This window comes from Motacilla alba, chromosome 6 (genome assembly GCF_015832195.1).
Source record: "Motacilla alba alba isolate MOTALB_02 chromosome 6, Motacilla_alba_V1.0_pri, whole genome shotgun sequence".
In the NCBI taxonomy this organism is placed as follows: Eukaryota; Metazoa; Chordata; class Aves; order Passeriformes; family Motacillidae; genus Motacilla; species Motacilla alba.
This window is the reverse complement of record NC_052021.1, coordinates 3,209,403-3,227,245: the sequence shown is the minus strand read 5'-3', so window position 1 is coordinate 3,227,245 and position 17,843 is coordinate 3,209,403. Positions and strand designations below refer to the sequence as shown.

The 17,843-nt window shown below is 45.3% G+C and overlaps 2 protein-coding genes across 10 annotated transcripts in view; both read right to left on the bottom strand.

The window, feature by feature from the left end:
- LOC119702804 (C-type lectin domain family 2 member D-like) overlaps window positions 1-17,843 on the bottom strand; it is a 603,052-nt gene that overhangs the window by 335,906 nt on the left and 249,303 nt on the right. The window lies entirely within an intron of this gene.
- The window catches only part of MICU1 (mitochondrial calcium uptake 1), an 89,730-nt gene that overhangs the window by 68,117 nt on the left and 3,770 nt on the right, over window positions 1-17,843 (bottom strand). For 7 of the 8 annotated variants that reach the window (XM_038141409.1, XM_038141405.1, XM_038141408.1 and 4 more), the window contains exons 3-4: window positions 10,637-10,798; window positions 2,150-2,327 (exon numbers count right to left, since the gene is read on the bottom strand). In XM_038141409.1, the coding sequence (XP_037997337.1) occupies window positions 2,150-2,327; window positions 10,637-10,797 (339 nt within the window). In that variant the 5' untranslated portion in view covers window position 10,798. Of the gene's footprint in view, window positions 1-2,149; window positions 2,328-10,636; window positions 10,799-12,009; window positions 12,121-17,843 lie in introns of all 8 variants that reach the window. The other variant, XM_038141407.1, reaches the window with a different exon arrangement.

Genomic DNA, 17,843 nt, shown 5'->3' with positions numbered 1-17,843 from the left:
ACACCTCAGAGTGCTTTATGTTTCAGCTTCCCCCTCTCACTAGGTCACTATCTACAACAGCAATGTCAAACCTAATTTACTGCTTCACCACTAATCATCACCTTCATTAAAAGCAACATTAGGATAACAAACAAGTGTTAAACACTTCCAATTAGGCTTAATTTTTTTGCAAGGAAAATCCCACGCTATTTTCAATTAATTATGGGAAGAGATGGGAAGAGTTTTTACTGTGGGTGGTGGTGCTTTGTTGGGGTTTTCTTAAACAGATAGAAGAGTCAAGAATCCCCGAGGTGCTACACAATTAGGGGAGCAGCACATCCTGGGAGCAGCCCCGATTTTGAGTCGGGAGCAGGGCACACCTTTCCCTGTCATCTGAGCTGGCCACATTCAAACAGCTCCCGGGGTGACTCACTGCAGCAACTGCTGACCAAACACGGAGCAGGCACCTGGGACAATACCTGGCACATCCTGCTTTTAAAGGAGCTTTTGTAACATTGGCATTCAGGCCACACAAGGTACATTCTGTCTGGAGGCTGCAGAGAAAAGGCTTGTGTTGGCACAAAGATGCTGAGGGCTGTCCCCGGGGAAATCGCTGCTCCTGAGCTCCTGCAGTTGGAGAAGGCACACTGGGGTGAGAAGGGATCCAGGCCACACACTGTTCCCATCTTTTGGGCACACCTGGCTTGTGTCTTATTTGGAAATCATGGTCCTATGCTCCCTGCCTAGTTTGGGAAGGAAAGAGCTGGTCAACACAGGCACATCTCAAACAACTGGAACAATAGTCCTTGTATGTAAAAAACTTCCTGTGGCTTCCCCAGCCAGCAGCCACGTCAGACAAAAATCAATCTTTGCACTCACTGTATTCAACAGTCAGAGTGTGGGTGGAGGTGGACTGTGGTTTGCTCTTTGCAACCTGCCTCCATCTGCTAACACTGGAAAAAACCAATAACCTGCTTTTTTTGAGTGGAACTGGCAAGAGCTGAAGTTGTCAGAGCACCTGACACCCAGCTGCCATGAAAATTAGCAGCTTCCAAGAAGCCACATTCCTGGACAATTCTGAATATCTCAGCACAGTATCTTACTACACAACTTCACTGAGCTGCCACCAACAGGTCACAACAGGAGAGAGTCTGGAGCCCCAAATACCACGAAGCACTTGAAATCTCAAGTTGTGTAATCTTTTCTGACCAGGAACCAAAATGATTCAGCAGCTCTAAAGGAAACAGCTCTTAATTTTTCATGAGAAGCTGTTAAGCCACTATATATGACTACCCACAATTTAACAGCTAATGAGATGCAACCTCCAGAATACAGGATTAAAAATAAGTATCAGAAGCAAGTCATAACAAAATGGGAGTAGATGCTCTTCACCATTTCTTTCTCCTCTTTGGTGCTGCAAAGATATTACATCATCCAACACAGCCCTATAAAACTGACATCCAGATGGGCTTAAAAAATAAAATACTGCTGTCTGCCAGCTCCCAGTTAGAGGACTCTGTCAGATCAAATTACACATCCTTTAATAACAGTGGTTTCAGATAGTGCCAAATCAGTCGCCAGTTCTGAGGTGCCCAAAGCTCCTGAAACTCCCCAAGAGTGAAGGCAGATCACAAGCCAACAACAGAGTTTATTACTCAAATTTTCCTCCTCTTGAAAATGTGTCTGATCTGAAAATGAAATAGCCAGAAGCATCAAGAGAGAGCCAGGACTAACCAAGAAGGGGGACTAAGCCTGTATTTCAACAAGTACATTTGCACAGAATAATTAAATGATTTGAAGTGCACCTTTCCTACAACCCTCCCTTCCACATTCACCCTCTACTTCTTCCTACATGCACTGTGTATATGCACACGCTGAATATCCCAGCTGGTTTAAAAGCTTTGGCAACAATTCCCTGCTTTGCATGCACCATCCCCACAGCCACCAGTGCAGGAGCCTTGATTATCTTGGACATGTAAGCGCAGGTGGGAAAAGAGGTCTCCATTTCAGAGGAACAGTGTACCGTGCTTTCCAAACACACCAATTTCAACCCGCAGAAACTCATGGCAACATGCTGAGAAGGCAGGTTCCCAAGAGAGTGAGGTCCCTCAGAAAACTAAGACAGGTACAGAACAAGTTTTCCCTCTTGCAGGATGCCCGAGTTTGGTACCTTGCGGTCCCTGAAGCCGGAGCGCTTCTTCTTCTTCCCTTCGGGCGGCGCCTCCTCCTCGCCCGACGCCACTGCCCTCCTGCCCTCGCTGCTGCTCTCCTCCTCCTCCTCCTCGTGCTTCATCTTCTCCCCTGGCTCTGCCCTCGGGCCATGTCTGACAGAGTCTTCTGCATAGGCCCTGTAGCAGGGAAAAGAAAACACCTGTTTAGGAAGTGACTGAGGGGTGCCACAAAATGGCCCTGCCAGGCTCCGCCCGAGTGCAACACCGGTTACAGTTCAGCAGGGAGGGCAGCAAAGCAAAAACCAAAAAGTGACCAGTCCCCTTGGAATTCAGTGTGCCTTCCCCTGTTGTAATCAAATTTCCACCCCACATCAAAACCCAGACTAATGGCCACAGTAAGTTCTCCCAGTCCAAATCACTCAGTGAATTATGACACCCTCTCCTGAAAACTAGACATGCAAGAAACACTGGGAGAAAGGCATATCATACCTCCTCTAGCACTAAATTCCACCTCTGCTTCCCCAAAAAGATGTATTAAGTGACAGAAATGTGTTTTACCATCAGCACTGCAGGATTTAGGATGAACAACCTTTTTGTTTCAGCTCAGCTGATTTATTTTCTATCTCCAGCAGCTGACAAGCTGTTTTATCCCCTTCTTCCACCAATGACTCTTCTAAACACCAGTGCTGCAGGATTTGTGACAACAAAACTGGAGCTGTTTGTCCTCAAGGTGCAAATAGAACTCTGGCAGAGCCCAGGACCCGTTTTCCCTTGCTGTTCAAATACCAAGATCTTCAGTCAACTGTGTCCACAGACCAAGACTCCACACTTCAAATCACTCAGAATCAGGAGCAACTCGCAGAACTGCAACTGGCAATGAGATGATTAAATAAAAAGCAGGATAAATCCCTAAGCCAAACAATGCTCTGGCTTTCCCATGCCTTATTTGTAAAGCAGTTTAGAATCAGACAGAGCTCAGGCCACATGAACATCAGTGAAATGATAATCTCTGAGGATCCGTTAACATGTCACAAGCAACAAAGCCAAGGGTTTGACAAAATTATTTCTCTTTCTAAAGGACTCAAACAGCTCAGGGAAACATCCCAGCCTGCCCATAATTTAGGCAAATCTGCCTTTACATTGCATTCCTGGTGATTTATTTTGGACTAATCACAGGGTATGCAGCTTACACACAGGTGCTGCTCCTTGGCCACTTTGGTACTGCCTGGAACTATGAATGTGGTCATTTACAGCTGTGTGAGTTTGTTTTAAAAGGGCTGCCTGGGGAGAAAAACAAAAACAAACCAGGATTTTTGAAGTCTCCCAAGCTCTAAACAAAAGGCTACACATACTTCACCCTACCAGTTTCCTGGAAAACACAGATGTGCTATGTAATACTAACAGAAGAGAGTCTGTGTCTGTCTCCCCAGGAATCACAGAATCATGGAATGGTTTGGGTTGGAAGGGGCCTTAAAGATCCTCTCGTTCCAGCCCCCTGCCATGGGCAGGGACACCTTCCACAGCTTGCAGCAACCTCAGCACATCAGCTTCCAAGGAGGAGAAAGGAGGGTAAGTGATCCATCAATTAATTTAAATGCTACCAAAATAAAAGACAACTCTCTCCTTATCAGCATCCAATAATTCACTGACAGCACAGAACAAGACAGATGGGAACAGGCTAAAGAACTGCAAACTTCCCAGTGCTGGTGGGAAGAAGACACTTAATCATTTATGGAGTGGTTTGGGTTGGAAGGGATCAGCTCAAATAGGGGTTCAGAGGTTTCTAGTCCACAGTGGGACAGAACACAGCTCCATTACAAGAGCTGATATAATAAAATACACAATGTTCAGTGAAGAGCAGTATTAATCCTGCCTTTTTACATTAAAATGGAGCTTTACATGCTTCCTGTTCTGAAAAGGCCCTGAGTCTCAATTTGTCCATTTGTGAGTCTTACAGCAGAGCACCATCTTTATGGCCTCCACTGAACCCAACTTTCAGAGACAGGATCCAAACCTGGGTCCTCCACAAGGATCTTAAGGTAGGGAAACTCCCTCCCCAGAACAGTCCTGCAGCTGATCTGTCTTGGAGAGCATGAAGTCCATGCTGGCACCTGTCCTGAAGCCTTTCCTGAAAGCCTAATCAGCACTGGCACACCCTTGAGGAGCTGTGGGTTTGGCTGAAAAATGCAGCTGCCAGCTGAGGCTACACCAGCAGCACTGGCATTTTCAGGCAGGACACCCATCTTAAGTAGCTCTGAGGGAGTCTCTTGGGAAAAGGGACAGAGAAGCAGTAGGAAATCAATTGCTTATCTTCACAACTAAGGTACTCCATAGGAAACATGCTGGAGAATAGCTGTATCAGGAAAGATTTGCTCCTGTAGTGCTGACTGACAGCTAGCAGAGCAGGGAAGGGATAGATGAAATTGAAAAATCAAACTTTTTCAGCACATCCCACACATTCCTTCAATCCATCAGACTGTCAAGTCGGTTGCTCCAGTGATACAGATGGAGGCTGTTTGAATACAGTCAGCTTTTTCCTCCCTCTGGTTTAGCCAGGTAATTAACTCTGCTCCACAGTCAGATCACCATCCCAGCATCCAGGAAAATGAGCTGAGGAGAAAGGCAGAGTCTGGAGGCTACTTCTCAAGCAAGGTTTTAACAGCTATTCCTGAATTAAGCACTGAAGGAGCAGCTCTCTACGTGCACCTTCTCTGTGTATTTTACCACCCTCTGCTGAAATCCTTGGCTTCCAACAACTGCAACTTCCATACTCAGCCCACATAAAAAAAGCCTTTCAGTGCAGATGTCAGAGTATGGCTGGAGGAAAAAAAAGCCCATAGCCTCAGAAATATCCACCCTGCTGGACTTCCCTCAGCAAGTGAAGACTCCCCTGTTTGATGAGGCTGACTTTCCAATGAAATTCCTGGTGCTGCAGCTTCTGCACAAAAAAGGAAATGAAAGTACAAAGCCTCCCTTCACTGTGTGCCAAGACCAGCACCAGCCTTTCTCCACAGAGTGTGCCTGCCCTGGACCCTGAACCCTACTGCCATGCTTCAACCATTCTGATCTCTTCAGACTTTTTTCCCCCCTCCAGTGAACTGAATTTGAATCAAAGTCTACTCCCCACCCACTTAGCAATATCTCCTTTGAATCCTTGGAGAAAGCCAACAATCAAGTATATGGTTAGATTCCTCATCCTCCCCAAAAACACTGAGCTACCAGAGGCCTGCAATGATAAATGCTCTCTTGGGGAGCCATTCTTTAAGAGAGCCAAACACATGCAACCATAGGATAATACATGCAGAAAGGATGCTGGGACTCACACTGGGCATTGGCACAACGCTCAAGTTTGTCAAGGTCTTCCAATGACTCACAACCCCTCACTTCACAGAATTTTTCTTCTTTGAATGACAGAAGCAGAACAGCATGAAAAAAAATCACAAAACTTTGTGCCAGAGATAACCGTGCTCAGTTATTCCAATCCTGAAGGCAGTAACAAAGTATTCAGCTATCAGTTGCTGCTCAGTCTCAGAAGGAAATGCAGAGATGGGCACTGAGGAGTCAGCAAAGCTGCTGTCAGCAAACCAGAGGCAGGAGGGAGGAATCCTGCCTGACACACGTGTTCCTGAGCTGACTAAGAGCTGCCATTCTCCCTGTATGTAAACAGCTGGGGACATCCCAGTGAGGCTTAAAAGCCACTTAAGACTTCAGGGCTTTCATGCTGTAATGCAACAGCAAGTTAGGACACAACGTTCATAAAAACAGGCAACCTCCAGGGATCAGGAGAACTTTCAGCAAGGAGCTCTGGCTCCTCAGCTCAACCATATTCAGCACCTAAATTAGTTACCTGAAACTTGAACAAGGAATTCACCAGAGAGGATGAAGAGCCACAACCCAATTTTTCAAGGTGTTGCCATACTCACGGGGCTCTTTACTACTTTGCTTCCCTCCTCATCTCTCACATACTCAACACCAACATAAATTGGCACCATGAATTTGTGGCAAGAGCTTCACAAAGGCAGCCACCCTAATGATGCCCTAACCTTGTGGTGTCCTGACATTACCCCAATATCCTTGTGAGCATAAATCTGGTTTTTCTTAATCCAGGAGATGCTGCTTTCATTTCCAAGCAGAGCTCACCACAGTGGGGTACAGGGCTGTGCCCCCAAGAGATGATCCTTTCCTTCCCCAACATCCATGGAGAAAAAAAACCTCAGTATTCAGCCAAAAGCCACTGGAGAGAACACAGAGCTCTTTCAAGACACAACTCCCAGACCAACGTGTCTTGAAGTCTTAGGAAAAAACCCTCAGCACAGCAATCCCAAGGAGAGTCTCTTGAGTGAGTCACTTCTCACAAAGAATTTTAAAAAATCATAGAATCACAAAATGGTTTGGGTTGGAAGGGACCTTAAAGATCAGCTCGCTCCATCCCCCCAACATGTAAGCACATGAGGGCTCTAAAAATAAACTCACATGAATAATACCTCCAATTTTTCATCTTTTCTCCCATACATTAGTTTAGGTTGTACCTGACAGAACTATGCTATAAAACAGGTTTCTCTCCTCTTGACTATGATTTATGTGGTTTCCTTTGTTTTACTACAAGAGAGATTTTTGAAGTCTCTGTTTCAGCTGGCATAAGATATTTCCAGCAATTCTCCCATTAAAAATGTATTCTAAGCAAATTGCTCTAAAGCCCCCGGGACACTGGTGCAAAAAACCAGTGCATTCTTAAACAGAGTTATAGAATCCCAAAACAGTTTGATTTGGAAAGAACCTTAAAGCCCCTCCAGTTCCACCCCTTGCCATGGGCAGGGACACCTCCCACTAGCCCAGATTGCTCCAAGCCCTGTTCAGCCTGGTCTTGGACACATCCAGGCAGCCCCAGCTTCCGTGGGCACCCTGTGCCAGGGCCTCCCCCATCACAGAGAACAATTCTTTCCCAATATCTAAACTAATCCTGTCCTCTGGCAGTGGGAAGCCATTCCCCCTTGTCCTGTCACTCCAGATCCTCTCCCCAGTCCCTCTCCAGCTCTCCTGGAGCCCTGTTAGGCACAGAAAGGATCCAAGTTCCCCACTCCAACCCTTCTCTTCTGCAGGTGAGCAGCCCCAGCTCTCCCTGCCTGGCTCCAGAGCAGAGAGGCTCCACCCTGGGAGCAGCCCCTTGGCCTCCTCTGGACTGGCTCCAACAAGGTTCATGTCTGAGGCAGTAATTTCCAGAGCAACACAGGTGTCTTTCCACTAATTTATTCAGAGAAGGATAAGAAAAGGATCATTAACTAAGTATTTTCAGTCTGTTGGGAAGAGCACTGGTAGGACTCTGCTTACAGAGGTCACTCTGTACCCCCAAAGGTACCTTTGCTCCATTACTTCACTCGATGTTAGACTGATTAACAAGCTTCAGCACCAAAATGCCAATTTAAGTGCTTTCAGAGGCCCACAGATTCAGCCAAGAAGGGTAGTGACATGAGGAACAGATCTGCAGCCATTTCCTAACACTCCAACTGGGTATCAGGAACTATAAAGTACAAGTTTTACACCAGCATCTGTAACAGAATATTTTTTACAAACGTTAAGCTTGCCACAAGCCTGTGAGGTTTAGTTCTTCTCATGTATTAGTGCCTCATTTAGAGTAGCCAATGACTGCACCAAGATTAATTTCAATTAATTCAGTTCATTATGCCAATGCCCAGATACTTAATTGCTTCTCTTGCCAGCTGGAAATCCTCAGAGTTTAAGTTATTGCTGAGAAAGGGTAAACTTCATTAGTCTTCTAAGCTCAGCTATTTGCACAGCTCAAGTATTCCTTGCCACAGGAAAACTGAGCAGCATGAGCTACTCCTGTTGTATAATAATTTAAGAGATACATTCCCCAAAAGCAGGCAGCAGGACTTCCCAGAGGGCAGGGAATGCAACAAGCCCAACACTCACCTGCAATGGACCGAACAAAGAACCCACCAACCCACCTCTCATCTCAGGAAGACACAATTAAGTTTGCCTTGCATCATACAACCATAGGATTCTTCCATACATATCTTTCACTCCTTGATTTCTTCTCCACCTTTGTGTGAGCTTCCTTACCCCAGCACTGGCTTCTGCTGCTGCTCAGAGCACAGCCCACAGAACCCACCTGAAATACACTGGTTTCAGACTGCACCTGAGAATTCCTGTCTTTCTTCACACCACCATCATCATTTTCTACTTATCTAGCCCAAGAAACTTAAAAGTTTCCAACTGCTTCTTGACCTGGCCCGGTACATCTTTAATGCCTTAACTGCAAAGAAATATTTACATATTTATCTCTTAGTACTAATTAATTATACTTACTGCTACTTCCTGTACTAACTGAGGACACGCCTGCCCGAGTAACTGAGGATGTCATTACAAACATTCTGTATTCACCTACTCTCAAACTCTACTGATCACCTAATATCCATTTTCAGAAAGACAAAGGAAATTTACACTTCATCCCTTATTTCTTTAAACAAGGCTAAAATGCCCACTTGAAAGTCCATTTAAAACTTCCAGAGATGTCAGTGTGAAAAATTTTCTACATCAAACATATCAGTTTTGTTCCTTGTTTTATTCAGGAGCTTTATGCCAAGTAATTAAATTAATATTGTAAGCTTGGGTGCACTTTTATTTTACAGTTGCTGACGGTGAGGATTTATTTCATGGCTCAGATAGGAAAGGAATACTTGAAAGTCTGTACAATTCTATTTAGTGCTTTATAAATTTATAAAAGATGAAGGAGACAGAGCAAGGAAAGGCAAAACAAGTAATAAGCAAGTCAGCCTCTCCAGATTGATGAGAGCTGTGTCTCACTGACTGATTTCTATCAGTGCTCTCAGCTGAGGAAGGTGCCCAAGGGCCTCCAAGGAACAGCAAAGTACTCCAGGAGCCAAAAATCCCTCCCTGACCCAGCATCCCACATAGCACAAGCACCATCCTCCTGATAAAAGCAACACCAGCACCTGAAAATGTAGCTGTTTTTAAAAGCAGAGGAACCTGCTACAGAAGGGAGCTATTAACTCCGTGTCTCTGGGACAGCTTTATGTAGGACATGATGCCCTACTGATTTTCTGATCACGTCGAGGATAAGGTTTGAAGTGGAAAAACCCCACTCTGTTCCCTGCTGGAAAGGGGAGTTATCCTGGCCATTCCCTCGGAGGCACTGACTGCATCAGTGCAGATCATTACCAAAATGCAGCACAAAATGACACTGTGCTGGATCACAGTGTTCTTCCTCCACTAAGCAGCTCCTCTCAGCAGAGAGCCAGCTTTGACAGCTCTAAGGAACAGCCAGAACAATTCCCATCACCTTTCTCCCACTGCATTAAAACTAAAGCCTTCTAGCCACAGGTGAGCAGGAAGCCAGCAACAAATCACCTGAGTATTAGAATGAAAAGAACACAGGCTTTCAGCAAATACTTTATTTTTAGACTCTAATTGCAGTCATGTGCTTGAGTGACACTGCTGGTGCCACGCTGCTCCCACTCGATGGAAGAGAAGGGAGTCCCTGTTTTACTTCAGACATGGCACAGTCCCAGGGTTCAGTGAGAGTCACCTCAGGAAAGCCCAAACATCCCCTTTCACCTCAGTTACAGGAGAGAGCTCTGAGCTTCAGAACCCATGAGGTGGCCTAAGGCTCTGACCTTGAAAATGCACATAAATCCTGTGTGCTGCTACCTTCCCACCCAAAGACAGACTGTCCACTTCTGCTTTTGTGCTGCATTTTATACATCAAGCAGCCAGCAAACCCCACAAAAAAAGAGAGGAGCAAACCCTACCCAGATGTGCTGTTTCAAACAGAAGGTGTGAAAGTGAAGGCTTCTCTCTTCATACCACCACAAACCACCAGGAAGGGAGGAAACGAGGCAGGAAACCACATCAAAGAACCCGTGTGAGACAACGCCTCACCCCGAGCTCTGCTGCAGCCCTGAGCACTGCCAGCAGCAAAGCAGCTCCTCCGGGAATCACCCACAGCCATTCACAGAATCACCAGGCTGGAAGGGACCTCCAAGATCATCGAGTCCAACCCAGCCCTGAGACCTCAACTAAACCTTGGCACCCAGTGCCACATCCAGTCTGTTTTTAAACACATCCAGGGATGGTGACTCCTCCACCTCCCTGGGCAGAACATTCCAGTGCTTTATCACCTTTCTGTAAAAAACTTTTCCTAATATCCAGACTCTATTTTACCCTTGGTGCAGCTTGAGGCTGTGTGCTCTGGTTCTGTCAGTGCTGCCTGGAGTAAGAGCCCAACCCCAGCTGAGCACAGCCACCCTTCAGGGAGCTGTAGAGAGTGATGAGGTCACCCCTGAGTCTCCTTTTCTCCAGGCTGAGCACCCCCAGCTCCCTCAGTGCTTCCTCACAGGGTTTGTGTTCCCAGCCCTTCACCAACCTTCCCTCCATGCAGCAGGACAAGCAGGAGTACCTCAGGTACTTACCAGGGGCAGGAAAGAAATTAGAAACCCACGTATTACCTCTGCCAGAGGAATCTGGCACTCGCTGTGGCTGCAGAGGTGCCGAGGAAAGCCGCCACCAGGAGCCTACGCCGGGTGCCCGGGTGCGGGGCCGTCCCGTGGTACCGCCGCGACACCGCCGCCAGCCCCGCGGCCACGGGCAGGAAGCGCAGCCGGAACATCCTGCGGAACGAGAGCGCTGCTTTAGCAAACGGAGATCCAAGGGTGCCTGTGCTAAACCAGGCAGCGTTTCACGGAATAACTCACGGGTGTTTATTAGCTGTTCTGAAAGAGGCACATAATCTGCCTAATAAATAGGTTAAATACCTAACAGGTATTAGGTATTGGCACACACGTGGCTGTCACATCCAACTGCTCAGCAGTGTTATTCCAACTCCCCAGCCTTTCCCCAAAACTCTCATCAAGAGGGAATCTCACCTTGACCGTGACACTGTGGACTCCTCATCCCTGCAAATGTTCAAGGCCAGGCTGGATGAGTCTTGGAGCAACCTGGTTTAGTGAAAGTGTCCCTGCCCTGCAAGGGGTTGGAACTGGATGATCCTAAAGGTCTCTACCAACCCAAACCATGACACAATTCCATGAAATATCTGCAGCTCATCTCTCAATTTCCAAGGCATGGAAGATGGCAGGTAGACCTGATAAGCAACTACAGCAGGTAAGAGGCATTTGGCCAGAAGCAAAGTCACAGCTGGATTTTAAAAGGCAAACTTAGCCAAAATAACAAGCAAACCTATCAAACAAAACCCACCCAGGCATTTAAATTTTCCTAAGAAAACCCTACTGTTCTTAAATCCCCTTTTTTAGCTAGCCTGAAGCAAAACATTTATATGCAACTGTAAGCACAGGGCAAGTTTCAAAGTGTCAAAACTTATAAAATACAATCCGTACCCCATTACGTGGCCAACAGAACAGAGACAAATGGGAAAGCAGAGCTACAAATCCAAACATAATTACAACAGAGGAAAAGGAACCACCGAAACAGCACCTCATCACACACCAGCTGCAGGAGGCAAAGCAATTTTGGTGGCTCGCAGGATTGAAGGCACAGGGTAAATGCTGCCTTTGAAAAGAAAATTTGCTGCGTGTTCTTGTGAAATAAAGGTTTGATTTCTGAGGCAAACACAATTTTTTCATTCACAAGGTCAGTCTCAAAATTGGGAACAGAATGGTAAAGGAATTCCCCAAAAAAAAACAACCCACAGAGCAGAGGAGCAGCAGCCTAATTTTTCCTTTTATTGCCCATTCTTGCCATTCTACGCACATATTCCCAGGCAGTGAATAAGCACAGAATACAAAAATAAAGCCACAACTATTGTTTTCTATTTGCTTTTGCAACACAGGATGCCACCACACCATTCTGCTAAACCATTGACCTCCAAAAATGGGGATCCTGGGAGCTGTCTGTGCAAAGACCTCTCAGGTGTGTGGTGTGTCAGGCCAGTCCCACTGCACAGCTGGATCTGTCAGTGCCACGGATGCACAACTTGGGATGGGAACAGAGGAGGACGGAGGGAAGACACATCAAATATTCAGCAGATAATTCTGAGGGCTGGAGCTCAGTATTTTTTAAGGGAAGAGGTGATGGTGAAGGCCTTGAAGACTTCATGGCACAGTAAAAAAAGCAATGAAAAACTGTTAACAAATCTCTTTTCAGTGGGTTTTTTTCCTAGCAGATTAAGATTTTTGCCCAGTCCTGGGACAAGGGAGGTGGGATGGAACACAAGAGATGGTGGAGGTGGCAAAGCCACAGGCTGCCTGTCCATCCCCACCCTGGTTTATGGGCAAACACCACAAATTTCAGGGCTCACAGTGAATCCATCCAAACAGCACCCATTTGATATTCATCTGTGCTCCTATTAAAATTGGCATTATGGCTTTGTTTATTCCTTTTCAAATAAACAGGTTTAAAATTCAAATGTTAATAGAATGCAGGCAGCTAATGGCACTGATCCTCCAATCCTCTCCAGCTCTGAACAACGAGATGGTTATGAAAAACAACTCTGATTTCAAATTTAAAATTATTTCCACTCTACACAAACCTGATGTTCCCATTTTGTCTCCAGGGATGAATTTCTGTTCCATATGCAGAGGAAAATCTGCATGTGCTCCTTTCCCCAAGAAGCTATCCTTGCCCTTTCTAGGATTCCCCATCCTAGTTACAGCTTTATATTCCTAACATGTATTGGATAAGGGAAATATTGCCAGTATCATTTAATCAACCAAAATGAAAATTAAGCCCCACAGCGTTTACTTGGGAGCTTGAAGAGATTTTTTTAACAACATTTCTGATTGTTGGCTTTAGTACTGCATAAATGTTTACTCTGCCTGAGCCTTAAGAAACACTAAATTATCTGCTTTGTCCAAGCAAGCTCCATCCTTGATTCTGCTGGGATGTTTACCCAAAGTGTTCACTTGGTAGCAACTGCCTGAGAGAGCTGAAAGCAGCCAGTCAAATAAAAATAAAGAGCATCCTTATCTCAGAGCAATTAAAAAATCCCTTTGGAAGCTGAATTTTCCATCTGCAATTGCTACAATCTCTCAAAAGTTTCTTTTTTTAAATCAAAAGTGCCATGATATTTGGTATATTTATTAAAAAACTCCAGGCACTGAAGTCAAGATCACTTGAGAAAGCTGATGCTCACTTTTTGAAAGATTAAAAATAAGCATCTTGTCCTCTGCAGCAACAAAAAGCTCAACACCACAGTTTGCAGTAGGGCAAGGAATAAAACTGAGATCAAGTATAAAACCTCCCATCAACTGATGTGATTACAGCTTACAATAAGAAACAATCCCAATTCCTGAATTATTTACTATAATAAAAGATTCCTTTTATAGGATACAACAGAGCAGCCCAGAGGAAAAAAAAAAAACCCAACAAACACATTTTCTGTTTGCTTCTTTGCATTATTTTGGAGTTATCATGATGTTCTAGCACTACAGCTACAAGGAAATCTGTAGACTGTATTTATGTTTCCAAGAGATAAGCCAAGCTTACCTTTAAATCTTGCTCAGAACAGCTCTGTAGTTGCTTTCAGAGGCTGCATCAATATCCTTGGACAAATGAAACAGTTGGGGCTTTTTTCCATTACAGAATGACCCATCTACTTTTAGTTATGCCACAATTCATAGGTGTTTTTTTTAAGCAGAAGAGTCAACAGAGAGACTGAAACCCACTTGGAAAACACCACTTCCAACCCAAAAGAGGCTCCATTCAAACTGGGACCATCCAGGTCAGGAGAAAAGAAGAAATGCAACATTATTTCAACAGATACATCACTTCTGGCTAGATGTGGGTATGTGATTTCCCCAAACAATGACCCTCTGTCTGCCAGTTTGCTCTCCAAGGAAATTAAGACAAGCTGTCCATCCCTGCCCTTTCCAAGCCCTACATTTTTCCAGTGCAGATAAGAATTGCAAGATCCCAACTCTTGCATCCTTTTCAGTTACCAAAAGGAGAGAAGAAAAAGACTTGCTCCTGTTTTTCTAGCTCCCTAATTAGCTCATGATTCCAAGACTGAAAGCACTAAGCAGCTCAGCCTGGGGAAAAGGGACTTCCCACACTTGGGTACCCCCAGCCCTGAACTTTCCGTAGACCTTTTGGGGATCCAGAGCAGATAAAACACTTGAAGCAGCATTTTGATGTCAAAGCTGGCCCTGGCAGCACAAGCATGTGAGAGGGAGAACAGTAATTCAATAACCAGTGGCTGTTTAATTTTTCATCAGAGAAGGGGTCACAGGCACTTATTTGAACAATTTTACTGGGACACGGTAAGACCACGAATTAGTGCAGAATGTCAATTGTAAATTTAAATATACTGCTATGCAGGGAGATCTTCTGAAAAAAAAAGTTGTATTTAGGAGGCACTATTTAGGCATAAAAACTCCTGCAGAGACTGGCTGAGATGGAGTCACTAAGAACTCAAAGAGCTTTCAGGAGCTGTGTGTTTATTAAAAAGCCAAGTTTGACGTTGCCAGAGCACATCAAGACATCCTGACCCAACAGATGCTGTAGGAAAATTCCTCACCTGTTCTCATCTCAGCCCCTGACTGTCAATTATCCCTCAGCCCTGCTCACTGAAGCCAGAGCCAACAGCAGAAGAGTGAGGAGGGTAACAGCTCCCAGCTCTCCCGTCTCCATCTTCTTGAGAGGATTGGGAAGAGCAGAAGGAAAAATTAAAATGGGGAAAAAAGCCCAACAAATCCAATGGAATGGAAAGGTCAATATGCAAGGGAAAGGCTGAAGCAATCAGGAGAGAAGTTTCACCATTAACACTGAGATTCATAAACCAGGGGGAAAGAAAACCTCACAGCTTCAAGCAGCCTCCACCAAAACCAGTTATGACTTCTCCTTCCCAGAGCAGCTGTGGCTGCCCCTGGATCCCTGGCAGTGCCCAAGGCCAGGCTGGACGGGGCTTGGAGCAGCCTGGGACAGTGGAAGGTGCCCCTGCCTATGGCAGGGGTGGCACTGGATGGGCTTTAAGGTCCTTTCCAATGGGAACCATTCTATTATTCCATGAAATTTGTATGGGAATAACTCCTGAAAGGGTGCCAGGAGGTGCATCCAGCTAATGAAACACCCAGATCCCCTCCTTCCCCCATTTCCAAGACAGACCAAACAGCTCCTGCTCCTTTCCCCCTCCAAATTTTCAGCTTACCAAGCACAATTTTGAGAGAAAGGATTTCACACCTTACTGAAGTTATTAGCCTACCAAGACACATAAATCAGTTTTGGGAAAATGAAATCTAGCAGCAAAAGTAATTTGTCCTCAGGTAGGAGATTGGGGCAATATTTGATCACATTAATTTTGCTGGAGAGGAACCACATTTGTTTCAGAGCACGACTCAAATTGATGTAGAGTCTCCCAAGTATCAATCAATGCAGAAACCTCAGCCACAGCCCAGCAATTTCTTTCTAACTGTCACTGCAGCAAAGTTTCACCTCTTCCCAAAATCCTCAGCCCTGGAAATGACCAATCCCCAACTCCACAGATCTGTAACTACACCCAGCCATGGCTCAGGGATGATCAGTGACATCCCTCCCCCCAGGAGCTGCTTTATTCTGCCAAATAATTGTACTGATTTTCAGGGCTAAGGAGAGAAGATGATGCATTGCAAACACACAAGCTGTTAGATTTAGCTTTAATAACAGCATTTTTTAAAATTGCAGCTGGATTTTTTATAAGGATGTAGGACAGTAGCTGGCTTGGGCTTCCCTTGAAAGGGAGACAGGAGTGTTTACATCCTGGGAAAGACTTTGGTGCCACTCAACTGGCAGAAGAAACTTTGCAAACTCAACAGCAACCCCAAATTTCACCTGTGAGCTGAGTGGCCAGAGGACCTGAGAGTGGATGGATGCAGCCACCACGAAGCACAGCTTTGGAGACACAAATGAAAAATGAGTGTACCCAAACAGAGTAAACTGGGCCCATCTGTTGCAGCAGCACTGAAAATAGCACTTCCAGCAAGGCTACACTATTTCCTTGCTACTTCAGACTGTCAGACTCCAGCAATGCACTGCAGGTTTCCAGGAGGCAGCTATAAACTTGCACAGAAACAAATACCAAATGCTGCTTTTTCCTGGTTCACGCTTCCCTTCCCTTCCTCCGCTCAAAATGCAGCACATCCCTTCAGCTTTTCTACCTAGAAAACATCACAGTAAGCCCCAGCCATGAAAAGCTCCCTGAAAATACCTCCAGAGATGTCAGAGGTAATTTAGAAGAGCTGTAAAATCTTCTCACCCCTTATTGAGGATAACAATCCTGCTTCATAAGCTACTCCTACCCTACTCAGTAGTGTGAAATTTTCTTTTTCCAGTTGCTATTCTCAAATAATCAGGCTGCCTTTGCAAAGCAGCCACTCCAGCAGGTGCACCAGAGCACAGGTATTTCCACACTCATTTGAGGAGCAAAGGATCATCAAAGAACTGTTGGCAGAGGGGAAGAAAACATAACATGTCTGCCTTTTCCTATAAAAAGTAACAGCCAGCAGGAATGTATCTGCTTAATGGCCTGACTCATTTAACTTGCATTGCACAATCTGAGTCCCTAGGGCATGATTTCCCTGGGAATTCCTAACTTTTCCACAGAATGGAGAGACTCTCCTGGAAGCTCCATCCAACAGTCATCCACCTGCATGTACCTCCCAAGAAACCAAAAGTATCTCAGAGTAGTCACATTTAGGAAATGTTTATGGCTCACTGGGCTCCAAGAAAACCAGTGTTAACTCCTAATGGATAAACATGAACAATTAATTCTGGAAGAGAAAAATTTAGAACAAAGCAAAAGCCTCCCTAGGCTGACAAGGTGGCAGTTTGGCAGGTTTGAGTTACCTGCAGATACAATTCCAGCTCCAGAAAGAGACAAAGGTTTTTTGAAGGGTGACAGACATTGGATTGTTTCAGAATTTGATACGGTGAAGTCTGAACTCCTCTGTGACAAGGAGGAAAAAGATTTGTGAACATCCCCCACCACCACCTGAGCATCACAATGTGGTAATTTCTCCTTGGCTGAAGTTGCCTTTTAAACAGAAACATCATCTACAGCCACATCTTCGAGAAAATGTTTCTTCCTGGCCAAAGAGTCATGCTTTGGTGGCTTTCTTTTCTATACAAAGAAATTTTAAATTAAAAACTTACTGAAACAAACAGAAAAATTCACAGTACTTGTGTTTCATTTACCAGATGGAGATCATTTGGGAAATCAGGAGAAGAGTACAGCACTGCTTTGCCCCCAACAAGGAAAAGCAGGTCTGAATCACTGCAGTTGCTTCTACAGCAACACACTGTTGGAATAGCTTGAGCTTCAGAGAGCAGAAAAGAAGATGGATAAGCCAGGCTAGAGCCTTGTGCTTTTAGAACACAGCCTGAGGGGCTCAGTTTCAGCAGGAAAAAGCCAGCAGCAAACACTTGGCTCCATCCAAGGTGGGCAGGCAGGCAGCACACCTTAGGTACCTGCCTGTATCACAGCTGAGATTTTTGTGACAAAAACCCCACTGCTCTTCTAACTCCTGAAGATAAAATGCCAGAGGTGAGAAGTTTGCACCAAACAGAAGAAAACACAGAAATTCAAGTGGTGGTACAGCACACAGCTGGCCCACGCAGACACTGGGGCTGGTCTGTGGCAGCACAGCAGCTTTGTCTGCATCACAGACAGGCCATGAGTTCTGCAGCCACACAGATTCCCAGGGCTCATATTTCAAGCACAGGTCA